A 13469-nucleotide genomic window follows, 5' to 3' on the forward strand; every position below is an offset into this window, starting at 1 on the left:
TTAAAAAGAAAAAAAAAAAAAAAAAAAAAAAGGGACAATCAGAACCTAGCACTTCCCAAAGTACCCAGCCAGATCCAGGATAATGACTAGCAAAACTGTATAACTTTAATGTGTGAAGGTCTGAGCAATTTAAAATGATTTTTTATTTTGATTTTTTGCTGTTTGACGTTCTGTAATGTAATTTTAATAAAAATCTAGGATTATAACTGGAATGCAGGGTATAAGTTACCAAGTGTTTGTAACTTAACTTTCATGTATTTAGGATATGCTGAATAGTTATTGTGACTTTTTTCTGTATTGTAGTTTAAATAAATTATCAAAACAATTGAAACCAGTGTGATTATATTGCATTATTTTGACAAATAAAATCTGCAGAATTTTGATTTTTTGGCACAGAATCCCCCCAGGAATAGATCGTGTAGATTCCTACCCATGTCTGATCTAACATGTCAGTCATAGGAACGTTAGCTCAGATCAGATTTGGAATATTCTCGATCAGATCAGTGCTTCATCTAGTCCCACACTAGATGGTCACTCAAAGATGATGCAAGAAACTGCACCATGGTCAACTGTGACATAAGAATACAGTTTCTTCCCAAGCTTGGTCAGTTTGAGGTTGGCTTACACCCTAAATTGCTCATATCCCTATTTCTTACAGTTAATTTAAAAATCTGAAGTTACATTAGATAGGGTATGTGTCTAATTCTTTTTTGAATTCTTCTAAACTCTTTACCTCAATGTCTTGTATCAGAGTCGAAAAATAGTTTCCATTTGTAAATTTTTAATTTGCTGCCTTTCAGTTTTATCAGATGTTCCTTTATTCCTGTATTCTGAGAAAGGATAAACTAAAGCATGTTATTTCCTTCTCTTTGCCATTCATTATTTTGTATACTTTTATCTTGTGCACACATCCCTTATTTGATTAATCTCCTCTCTAAATTTGTCACAATCTTTTTAATCCATCCTTATATGAAAGTTTTTTCATGCTTTCAATCAGAAACAAGCATCTGAAAATACCAGTCAACTCTGGTATACAGAAAGGGTGAATGATACTACATGAATTCATTAGTACAAATGCCCATGAAATCACCTTGTATTTCATAGAACAGAGCAGATTATAGATTATTTTCATTGTAGAATAAGGACAATATAAACTACAATATTTTTCTACTGGGGAAGGGGAGGAGATACATGTGTGTCCATGTCCTTACTTTAAGCTGCACACAAACAATTGCCTAATTTGGAAGTCATATCAACTTCCTCTTTACTTTGAGGTTTTTCAGCTAGCCAAATTCCTATTGTCTATTTATAAAGTCTTAACACTGCACTTTCTAATACTGTCAATAGAGTAGGTCCAGTTCACTGAAAAAAAAGGAAGTGAAGGAGATGGAAAAATATTCAGTGCCAAGTCCAATTTGAAGGAACATTCCAATACCATGCATAGAGAAATTTTTAATGCCCTGTACATAGGCAAGCATCTCTGCTAATGATGCCTGCACTGTGGGGGAAATCTCTTTGCATTACTGTACCAAAATAAGAGGGTGGGGGAGCGGTATTGTATTGTGATGGTGCAATTGCTGCAAACGGGATGGCATATTGTCTAATGCAAACTGTTAAACCAAAGAGCAGAAAGCATCCGGTAGCCACCCTAAACACAGACCTGGCTACTAAGTATAAATCTGGTGTCATTCCAGCCTTTTCATGCTATCAGGCCAGTGGAAACTCCTAGGGAATCTCTCTCCAATAACTTGTTTCTCTCTAAAGGCTTGTCTATAAAGTGTAAAGTAAATTCACATCTAATCTTAATCCAAATTTAAAGTTGAGTAGTTACTCCTGATTAATGCCCTGTGAGGACATCTTATTCTGGAATAAGAGCATCCACACAAGATGGCGATCAGGAATACCAACTTCCCATGTAAACAAGTCCTAAGGTCCATGGCAGAGGAGCAGTGTCACTCCCGGAGTCCCTGGCGTCTGTACTGAGGAGACTATCTTGACTGGGAGAGGGGAAATGCTGACAGAAACCCTGCAGGGTACCAACTCCAGCACAACCAGGCCTCTTTCACCCTGGCCCCTTGCCAGTGCCACCATGCCACAGTATTTAAAGCAATTTTCCATCCACCAACTCCCCCAGGCAGTAGCACAAAGATACTGCTGAGGGTTCCTAAGCAATTTCATACAGGAGCAAGTCTTGTGGAATTTTCCCCTGTTGGGGGGAAACAGGAGGATCCCCATTTATAATAGTTGAATCTGAACTCATCTTTGTTTTGTTCAGATATAATACAGCATCACAAACAAGAACAATGTAAATCACCCCTTTCCTTCTACTTCGCTGAGTGTGCAGAGGACTTTGACTAGATAATGTGGGAGGAGGTAATGTACTGAGTTACTGTATGATGACAGGTTTCAGGGGGTAGCTGTGTTAGTCTGTATAAAAAGAAACAACAAGGAGTCCCTGTGGTACCTTAGAGACTAACAAATTTATTTGGGTATAAGCTTTTGTGGGCTATAACCCACTGCATCATATTCATGGAGTAGAAAATACAGTAAGCAAGTATAAATATATAGCACATGAAAAGATGAAAGTTACCTTACCAAGTGAGGGGTCAGTGCTAAAAAGGTCAATTCAGTTAGGGTGGATGAGGTCATTCCCAGCAGTTGACAAGCAGGTGTGAGTATCAGAGGGGAAATTATTTTTGGTAGTGACCCAGCCACTCCCAGTCTTTATTCAGGCCTAATTTGATGGTGTCAAGTTTGCAAATTAATTCCAGTTCTGCAGTTTCTCATTGAAGTCTGTTTTTGAAGTTTTTTTGTCAAAGAATGGCAACTTTTAAGTCTGTTATTGAGCGTCCAGGAAGGTTAAAGTGCTCTCCTACTGGTTTTTGAATGTTCCAATTTGTGATGTCCGATTAGTGTCCATTTTTCTTTTGCATAGAGACTGTCAGGTTTGGCCAAAGTACATGGCAGAGGGGCATTGCTGGCACATGACAGTATATATCACATTGGTAGATGTACAGGTGAACAAGCCCCGATGGTGTGGCTGATGCGGTTAGATCCTACGATATTGTCACTTGAATAGATATGTGGACAGAGTTGGCAACGGGGTTTGTTGCAGGGGTTGGTTCCTGGGTTAGTGTTTCTGTTGTGTGGTATGTAGCTGCTGGTGAGTATTTGCTTCAGGTTGGGGGCTGTCTGTAAGCGAGGACTGGTCTGTCTCCCAAGGTCTGTGAGAGTGAGGGACCGTCCTTCAGGATAGGTTGTAGATCCTTGATAATGCGCTGGAGACGTTTTAGTTGGGGGCTGTAGGTGATGACTAGTGGCATTCTGTTACCTTCTTTGTTGGGCCTGTCCTGTAGTAGGTGACTTCTGGGTACCCTTCTGGCTCTGTCAATGTGTTTCTTCACTTCCCCAGGTGGGTATTGTAGTTGTAGGAACGCCTGACAGAAATTCTGTAGGTGTTTGTCTGTCTCTGTCTGAGGTATTGGAGCAAATGCGGTTGTATCTAAGGACTTGGCTGTAGACAATGGATCGTGTGATGTGGTCTGGGTGAAAGCTGGAGGCATGTGAGTAAGTATAGTGGTCAGCAGGTTTCCAGTATAGGATGGTGTTTATGTGACCATCACTTATTTGTACTGTAGTGTCCAGGAAGTGGATCTCGTGTGGACTAGTCCAGGCTGAGGTTGACGGTGGGGTGGAAATTGTTGAAATCCAGGTGGAATTCCTCAAGGGCCTCCTTCCCATGGGTCCAGATGATGAAGATGTCATCACTGTAGCGCAAGCAGAGTAAGCGTGCTTGGTGACAAGAGCTGAGGAAGCGTTGTTCTAAGTCAGCCATAAAAATGTTGGCATATTGTGGGGCCAAGTGGGTACGCATAGCAGTGCTGCTGACTTGAATGTATAAATTGTTTCCTGGAAATTTCCAGGTTGAGGGACCAGATAATTTAAATTGAAACCAGGGATCATTTACACCAATGCCACAACTGTAATCTATCTCCCACAATGTTTTGCAAGTAAAGGTAATTTGATAAATTTACCTTTGATAAAGTACTTTTAGTTTAAAGAGCAAAGGTTTTCTAGAAGTGATTGAATTTGCAATTCCAAAGTATAAATTAAACTCACTGCAGCATCCACTCTCCCATCATCAGACCTGCACAACTTTACAAGACTCCTGAAGCAGCGGGAGTTCATCAAGAGAGTCAAAAGTGACTGTGACTATGGTTGAGATGGAGGTGTTCCCAGTTACTGATTTTATGGAGTTAATAGCTTTCTGTGACCACTTCACATCATCACGACAAAAGATGGCAAATATTCAGCTTCCTGCAAACCACAACTACTGCATGTAGAGAATCCTGTGGCACCTTATAGACTAACAGACGTTTTGGAGCGTGAGCTTTCGTGGGTGCATACCCACTTCGTCTGACGAAGGTAGTGGAAATTTCCAGGGGCAGGTATATATATGCTAGCAAGCAAGCTAGAGATAATAACGAGGTTAGTTCAATCAGGGAGGATGGGGAGAATCCTGTGGCACCTTATAGACTAACAGACGTTTTGGAGCGTGAGCTTTCGTGGGTGCATACCCACTTCGTCTGACGAAGTGGGTATGCACCCACGAAAGCTCACGCTCCAAAACGTCTGTTAGTCTATAAGGTGCCACAGGATTCTCTGCTGCTTTTACAGATCCAGACTAACACGGCCACCCCTCTGATACTTAACTACTGCATGTGAAACCGAAATCCAAGTTGAAGATGTTGCAATGTCAGATGACAATGGCAGAATCCTTCCCATCTCTGCCAGGATTAAATTGTACTCTTATAATGGGTTAAAATGGGAATTCTTTCACAGTTTCTTAGGCACATAGTAGAATGTTAAAAAAAAACACTACATGCCAGCCATGGTAGAGAAAACAGACACTTGGCTATTTAAATTTCTTTTAAACTGATATTCAGGTCAGTCCTCTATTCCCATCACCCCCTTTGGTCCTTGATACCAGTCATCTCTGTGTTCTTGGGGAACCAGGGCACAGTATCCAGCCTGTTTGACTCTGTCCGATACCTCACCACCACCAGCAGCCTCTGCTTAAACCAAAACCTATCAGAGAAAAGACTTGCAGAAAGCAATAAATAGCAGATGGGAGACAAACCTAGGCCCCTCCTGACAAGGGTGACAAGATTAAGACATTTCCATTAGCATACAGAATGAAGAACAGAGACAACTCCCCTAGCCTCATCTGCATGAAAGATGGGACAGGCAGACTTCTCTAATTGCATACAGAATGGAGAACATAGAACCACACTGAACTCTGGGACCAGAAAAAGCAGAGAAGCACTGCATCATGGGAATCTCTGTTCCAGATGTTAATGAACCTATGCCTGCCCAAACCCAGCTCAGCAGTTATCAGACCAATTCTAATAAGGAATCCTTGACTGATATCCAAAATACAGAAGCAACCTAGTTCCACTGTGAGCTCCCTGGAAGAAAACACTACCCATAGCCAAGAGTGATCCTGCTATTATCTAGCCTAAAAAAAACCCTTGAGTCATCAGTTTACCCACAAACAAATCTAGTGTTCTCCCTTGAACCATTGTATTTTCTCTACAAAAAACCTACCTATGTTCAAGTAAGTGTTCTGATGCTTAGATCCAAACTATGCATCAGTTCCACTGGGACTCCATCTTCTCCTGACTGATCGTGCTGAGGGCTCTGCCTGTCTCCAGCACTCAGGACCCTGAGCTACCACCATCACCTGGGAACCCTGACCAGGTCAAGCCTCATGGAGTGGGTGAGATCCCCATCTTGATGTGTGTGATAGTGGACTTGATTGAATGGACATTATTGAAAAATTTGGACTTACCTAATTTTTGTGTAACTTTGAGACTGGCAGGGGAGTTGCCTTGTTTCTAACATTTAAGAGCCACACAGTAAAGACCCCCACGGGGAACAGAACATGGGTGCAAATAGGCCGAAGTTTCACAAGATGCATGCCAAAGAGCCACACATGACTTCAGTGATATCATTTGGCAATGAACTCCATAGAACAATTGTGCAATGAGAAAAAAGTATTTCCTCTTATCAGTTTTAAGCAATTACCTTTCAATTTCATTGAACATCTCCTTATTCTTGTACTGTGAGAAAGGGTAAATAGAAGTACCTGATTTACCTTCTCTAGAGCAGGTAGCCTCTATCATGTCCCCTCTTGTTCACCTTGGACAAGATTCACAAAGGGATTTAGGTACCTAACTGCCACTCAGAGGTGAAGCACAACTGTTGATAGTGGGGGGCACAATTTAAAGGTTCTGGTAGGAACCTGGCAGCAGAGGCAATGCATGGGCAAGGTATGCCATATTGCCCTGTGGGCTGCAGCCTGACCTCACAGTCACTCACTCTATTTTCTTCAGTGCAATGCAGAACGGCTTCCCAGCATGTCCCAGCTCAGAGCCAGCTCCCAGCCTGTCCCACCTTTGTCCACAGACTCATGGTCCCACCAGGCTTTGGCCACAGGATCTGAGCCTTCCCCCACCCACCCCAGCTTTATTCCTGGCTCCATGATGGACTCTGAGCTTGGACAAGGCAGCTGGGCCCAGTTCTCAGGGTTGCAGGTGCAGCCCCTGAACACACCTGCCCACATAGCTGCATGAAGTTAAATACTAGGCCTCCTCCCCTCTATAATGAGAAATCCCCATCCAGCTCCCAGCAGCATACTGCAGCTTGTAAAGCACTTTGAGACCTCTAGAGAGATGTTCAGTACTGGGTTTACCATGGCGCCAGGCCCAGAGTCAGAAGGAGCCCCAGTGTCTGGACTTGCTGCTCCTGCCCAATCCCCTGGCCTGCTGAGCTGGCCAGGAAAGCTGCCCCTGCCCCTGCTCCGCGCCCACCCCGCTTCTTCCAACCCCTGCTCTGCACCTGTCCCACCCCCACCCCACCCCTTCCCCCCCAAGCCCTCTCCCATGAGCTACGCATCCCAGGGGACTGCAGCAGGGGTCAGGCCCACCCTGCACCCACAGGGCGGCGGGAAGTGGAGGAGCAACCTGGCCCCAGCCCACTCCACTCCGCCGGCTCCCAGACGCACCACCGGGGGGAAGGGGAAGGGAAGAGAATGGAGGAAGCAGGGGGTGGGATGGGGAGGAGACGGAGCGGTGGGGAAGGGGACATGGGTGGGGAAGGCGGGGGTAGGGGGGAATCTGGAGCCCAGCATGTGGCATCCCCTTGGCAGAAGCTGAGGCTCTTCTGTTAAACAGGCCCATCAAACCTTCACCCTGACAAGCCCCACCTCCCCTGCATCTGTACCACCCTAATGAGCCTCCTGAGACATCCTCCCCACTGATCCTCAACACCTGCACCTGGATCCCCTGCAGAGTCCGATTGCCCCTGCACCAGGAACCCCCCAATGAGCTTCTGCCGAGTCCCTGTCCGAGGGTGGAGTCGGGGGAGGTCGCAGGTGTGATAAAGCGTCTGTCCCAAATCTGGACCTTAGCATCCAAAATTTGGGGGCTTAACAAGAAACTTCCCCCAAGCTTATACCCAGCTTGGCTCTGATCTCGCTGCCACCAACCAGGATTCAGTGCCTGGTACACTGAAGCCCCCCCAAAATCGTCCCTGGGGACCCCCCAAGACCCAGAACCCCTGGGTCTCCTATCTCAAACGGGAAAACAAGTTCCTCCCCCTTGTCTCCTCGTTATCTGATCCCCAACTTCCCTCCCTGGGTGAGCCTGGGCGATGCAGTACTTAACTCCTTGAATACAAAACAAAGAGGCCAATCAACCTCTCCCTAAGGCGATGCATTCAAACCTAGTAAAGCTAACATAAAGAGATTTTCCACCGCCCCCCTTTCCTGTAGCCTAACCAGAGAAAAACCAAAAACCTCAACCAGGTTTTAAAAAGAAACTTTATATAAAAAGAAAGAAAATACAGAAAAATATAACCCACTGCATTAAGATGTCAATTACAGGCTCTTGCTTATAAGAATTAGGAATACACAATCTGATTCAAAAAATAGCCAATTTAAACCAGTCCAGCAATTACACACATGTAAATACAACTTACAATATTAACCTATTGCTTTCCTTTGTACTTACATTTGGTAACAGAAGATTAGAAAGAAGCTTGGAGATAGAAGGAAAGATGCTCTTACCACAGCCGGGAGAAACAAAAGACCCCGAGTCCCCAATTCCCGCCCCTGACTTTTAAAAAAAATCCAGTTTTTTGATTGGTCCTCCGGTCAGGTGTTTGGTTCCCTTTGTTCACCCTTCTCAGGTAAAAGAAAATTAACCCTTACCTATCTACTTATGACAGCAGGGTAATGCTCTTTGCTCCTTCGGCTGTGCCCCTCTATCCTTCCCCCACCTTCAGCAGGTAGCTTGGGCTGTCCAGAGAAGGCCGTGCCCCTGTGCCCTGTCTGTAACCCTCAGCCCCCACAGTCAGAGGCACATGCAGAAGGCAACCCTATCTGGGAGATGCTACTGGCTATGTAGAAGGACAGACCAGACAAGAAGCACCTCCAGCCCAGGATGGCATTGGTGCCACTGGCAGGGAAGGGAAGGAGCCAGGCTGCACTGGATGGACCCTTCATCACATTCTCCCTAGGCTGGGATTCAGTGTCACTTCCTCCTCCTCTCTAAGAGAATCCAACTACCCCTGCAGGTGTCCAGGGGCCCCAGGGCCCAATCCATCCTTAACCCCTTCCTGCCCGTGCTGCAGCCAGGGGACAGGAGGCAGCTAGGTTATGCCAGTGGCCAGCAGCAGCCTGGAGGTGTTAGCTGCATTTTGGTGCTGCACAAGCAGAGAGGGATGTCTGCTTTCAACTGCGGGGGAGAGGAGAGAAAGGATGAGCTCTGCAAAGACATGGGCCAAGGGCAGCCCCTGGGCAGGGCAAAGGGAATGAGGGCAGCAGTCCTCACCAGATGGTTCTGACACTCTAGTGTGAACTCTGGCAGAAATCCAGGGGTGCATGTGACCCTACATGCCCACACACACAGAGAGAAAGAGCCTCTGCTGCCACTTAAGACACACCAACACCATTTTTTATGAGAAAGGTTCTCATGAAAAATGGTGTTGGCATGCCTTAAGTGGCAGCAGAGGCACTGACTTAAATTAGGCCTCTATCTCCAAGAAGAGGTTCACAGCCATGAATCCGAAGCAGCAGGAGCGACCTCCTATTAGGCCACTTAAGTGAGGGTGACTAGATGTCCTGATATTATTGGGACCAACCCAATATTAGGGACTTTCCTATATAAGAGAAACTATATTCTTCGCCCCCACTCCCACCCCCAAAAAAAAAAGTGTCCTGATTTTTCACACTTGCTATCCGGTCACCCTAAGTACCATTTGAGCGGCTGGACATAAGTCCCACCCCTCTCCTCAGCAATTCCTATCTTGGGTAACTCCCCATTCATTATTCTGGCTTTTGTAAGTCCCATTCTTACGGACTTCTTCACATGCATTGTATAAGGAGCCTAGGAGCCTAACTCAGATCTTTTGGTTCCCCTAGGCATTAGGGGGCCTAAAAGTTAGTTGTTGCAACAATAAGTCTAAAGATATATCTACACTGCAAAAACACAACAAAAACAAAACAAAAAAACACCACAACAGTTGAGTACTCGGAGTCTGGATCAAATGATTCAGGCTTACAGGGCTTGTGCCATAAGGCTAAAAAAGCAGTGTAGACATTGCAATTCAGGTTGGAGCCCAGGCTCTGAAATCCAACATGCATTTCCATTATAATCAGCATCCCTGGCTGCCATTCATGGCAGAAACATCCCTTTAATTTCTTCACTTGCAATTGCCAAGATCAAAAGAGCAGAGACAGAGCACTGAGCCTCTTCTTCAGAATTGTTCTTTAGTAGCACTACTGCATCTGCCTGTCCTTTTCTTTAACTTCATGTTTCTGCAGTTCTATGTTGTGACAATATACACTCTAAACCCTCCACTGAACTCAATGGGAGTCTGGCCCATGGTCCCTCACCCACAAGAGGCAAGTAAATCCTGAAGACAGTGCCTTTGTACACTGCTCTTAACTTTCACATTCAGATGGTAACATGAAAATTTCCAAAGCCCTGCAGTTTGTGAACATTTATCTATTTCACCCATTCATCATGTTATCTATGCACTGTAAAACAAAAGATAAGCCATTTATTAAAGAAATTTAGTCTGTGAAACACCTTTAAAAACTAAAGACACTTTGTCCTAAAGTATAAATGAGCTGACTTGAAGAGGGGCTTTTCCTCTCCTCATTCTGTCTGGTCAGTGACTTTGGCCAGCCCCAAATGAATGGGACATCTTGTAATACAATCAACCAAAGGACCCATTTTTGCTAACAAAGGCAAAAAGGACCTGATTTGAAGCCTGTTCATATCAATGGAACTGACTTCAACAAGCTTTGGCTCAGACCTTCTTTTGCACTTGTCAGCACGAATGTATCCTTGGAACAAAAAACTACAGGATACATGTGTCATGTCACCACCATACTACATCAAAAATTCTGTTTACTGCAACTTTCACCAGACTCTCAAGACACAGCTGTTTCAAGTTGAACACAATCTGTTAATTTAGTCCAACGGTGATGTGATCTAGCAGTTCTTGAAACTCTGCAGAATAAGGAGTACACTCAAAATTTAGCTTAATGGGTCAGATTTGTAGATTCAGAGCCCTAATCTTAAAATACAACAACAGACTACAAATGAGTAGGGAAAAGGAACAGCTCTAGAATGAACCAGGAAAGCTATCTGTTGTGAACAGAGACTTCCAAAGGTTTGAAGCATCAGTTCGAGCTACGAAAGTAGGAGAGCTTTCACACCAGTAGTGATACCAATGGAGCATTATAAAGTAATGTTGCCAGATCCTCTAGTACAAAAGATTGTCAGGAAAAGAAAACGGCTGCCTTTCTACAAGGAGATTGCTACACTCTGCCTTGTCTAGTCAAAACTACCCATGTGTCCTAAAGGAAAAACAATTTCCCAAGAAAATATAAAGCCTAAAAACCAGGTGTTGTGTCAGCAGTTAGGAAGGGGGGCAGCTAAACAAATGCCTGCCTCCTTTTGAGAGACAAGATGGGTGAAGTAGTATCTTTTACTGGACCAACTTCCTTTTGGTGAGAGAGACAAAGCTCGTCTTCAGCAAAAGACCTGAAGAAGAGCTCTGTGTAAGCTGCAGGGCTGGCTCCAGGCACTAGTTTAGCAAGCAGGGGCTTGGGGCAGCCACTCTGCAGCTGGGTGGCACGTTCAGGTATTCAGGGGCAATTCAGCAGAGGGTCCCTCACTCCCACTGGGATCGAAGGACCTCCCGCTGAATTGCCGCAGATCCAGATCCCCTCCTGCTTAGGGCGGCTTAGAGCAACAAAACCCCTGGAACCGGCCCTGGTAAGCTGGAAAGCTAGTCTTTCTTCCTAAGGGAAGCTAGTCCAATAAAAAAGTTATCACCTCACCCTCCTTGTCTGTCTAATATCCTGGGACCAACACACCTCTACAAGTAAACTGCAGGTCACCTTTTACTCATTCCCTACGCAAAAGGCATTTGCAAGTTGCTTTAAAGATGAGAAGTGCCAAATGGTAGCATCTTCCCAGGGTGACACAGTCCACTCCTTAGTCCTGTGGGACCAAAGCGTCATTTCCCACCCGCATCCCTCGCTCTGCTCCTCCGGCAGAGATCTGTTGCAGCCAGGTGCGCTTGATGGGACAGGAGCAAGCCCAGCAATCAGGGGAGTGGGGGAAAGAGAGATGCGAACTCCAGGGGGCCCCGTCCAGGAATGAGAGGAAAGGAGGGGGCAGAGGCAGGGCTCCCCGCGCAGAAGGGGCTGGGTCCATCCAGAGATCCCCGGCCGGCTAGAGGCGGGAGCAGGGGGCGTACTCACCCCCCAGCCAGTTCGAGGAAATGTTTTGGAGCATGGTGACGGGCACGCAGAAGAAGACGATGAGCAGGTCGCTGAGCGCCAGGGAGCAGATGAAAATGTTGGTGACGGTCCTCATGGCTTTCCTGCGGGTCACCACGTAGAGCACCAGGCAGTTGCCGAAGAGCGCCAGGGCGAAGATGAGCACGCAGACGAGCACGAAGGCCAGCTTGGTGCGGCGGGGCAGCTCCGGGATGTAGACCAGCGGCTGCAGCCCGTAGAGCCCGATGAACTGCTCCCGGGTCACGTTATTCTCTCGCAGCAGCCGGGCGAACTGCTCCGGGGTGATGTTCAGGGACCGCATGGCCGCGGCCTCCAGGGCGCTGCTCTCCGCCCAGCCAGCCTCTCCGGGGAGCGTCCGGCCGCTGGGCACAGCGCGGGGCTGCCCGCCCCTGCCAGCCTCTGTAGGCACTAGGGCTGCTGCGCTGAAGGGCTCTGCATGGCCACTACTCCTGCAGGCTAGGGGGCTGCCTTAGCCACTCAGCCAGGGGGGCACTGGGGAGGCGGGGGAAGTAACCCTTCCTTCCAGGTCCAAGAACAATTGAAAATACTCCCGGGCCGAGCCGCTATTTGCTAGGAAAGAAAGAAACTAAGCGAACGAGGGGAAAGAACTGAGGAGTGACATTGACAAGAGGCGACGGCTCCCACTAGCTGCTGGTCCTTGTTCTGAATGTAGCCCAATCTGGGGGCAACCTGGACCGTCTCCCTTTAACGAGCTGGGAGCAGCCACAGCAGAGGAAAAAATCCAGCCCAAGGCTGAAAGTTTCCAGCCAAGCTGAGAAGTGTAAGCAGCGCCGGCTGGGGCTTTATCTGGGGTATCAGCCAATCAGTGCACTAAGGCGCCCTCTCCCTCTCCCCTTTTAACGCCCCCTAGCAGGGGTGGCTCTAGGGATTTTGCCGCCCCAAGCACGGTAGGCAGGCTTGGGGTGCTGGGGCCTGGACCCGCCCCTGCCCCGTAGGCCCCCAGCAGTTTCTAGCCCCCTGGGGCCGCTGGCGTTTGCTGCCTTGGCGGGAAGGGGGCTGCCAGGCGGCTGAGCTACTCTCTCCTTTGGCAAGACCCTGGCGGGGAGGGCGCGGCGACGGAGGGAGCCGTGGAGTCTCCCCTAGGGTTAGCCAGTCTGTTTTTTGGTTTTCAGGCTTTGCCTCCTTGTCGGTTAACAGTGACCTTCAAATCATCGCCTGGGAGTTGGCTAAGTTTGTATGATCGTTGCACATCCCCGTGGTTAAAGGCTTTAAAACACTGTGCAATACCCTCAAGAAAAAATAGCCACTTACCTGATTCCCCCATAGGGTGGTTCCTTGCTCCAGTGCATTTCCATGGCTGGGACTTCACAAACTGCACAACCCCCCTTTACCGTTTGAAACAGTCATTGGTCTGTACGAATCTCAACGCTGGTCCTAGAACCCAGACAATGCAATGCCCTATTTTTCAATATCGTCTGAGAATGTCTCACTGTTCTTCTCTCCTCCACCCCCATTTCTCATCTCCTCTTTTCGTTTCAGTGGAACACTAAAAAAAAAATTTTAAGTGCATCCAGGTAAGTGAAAGCTTCATTTGTTACCATTAGATCATGGAGATTTATATGATAAA

At 46.8% G+C, this 13469-nt stretch overlaps 1 protein-coding gene across 2 annotated transcripts in view; it reads right to left on the reverse strand.

Moving 5' to 3' along the window:
- Positions 1–12182, reverse strand: part of QRFPR (pyroglutamylated RFamide peptide receptor) — a 47751-nt gene extending 35569 nt beyond the window's left edge. For both annotated transcript variants that reach the window (XM_032776016.2, XM_032776017.2), the window contains exon 1: positions 11843–12182. In XM_032776016.2, coding sequence (XP_032631907.1) covers positions 11843–12182 — 340 coding nt within the window. The remainder of the gene's footprint in view (positions 1–11842) is intronic.
- Between the last annotated feature and the right edge of the window lie 1287 nt (positions 12183–13469).

Source organism: Chelonoidis abingdonii, chromosome 5, assembly GCF_003597395.2.
Source record: "Chelonoidis abingdonii isolate Lonesome George chromosome 5, CheloAbing_2.0, whole genome shotgun sequence".
Taxonomy (NCBI): domain Eukaryota; kingdom Metazoa; phylum Chordata; order Testudines; family Testudinidae; genus Chelonoidis; species Chelonoidis abingdonii.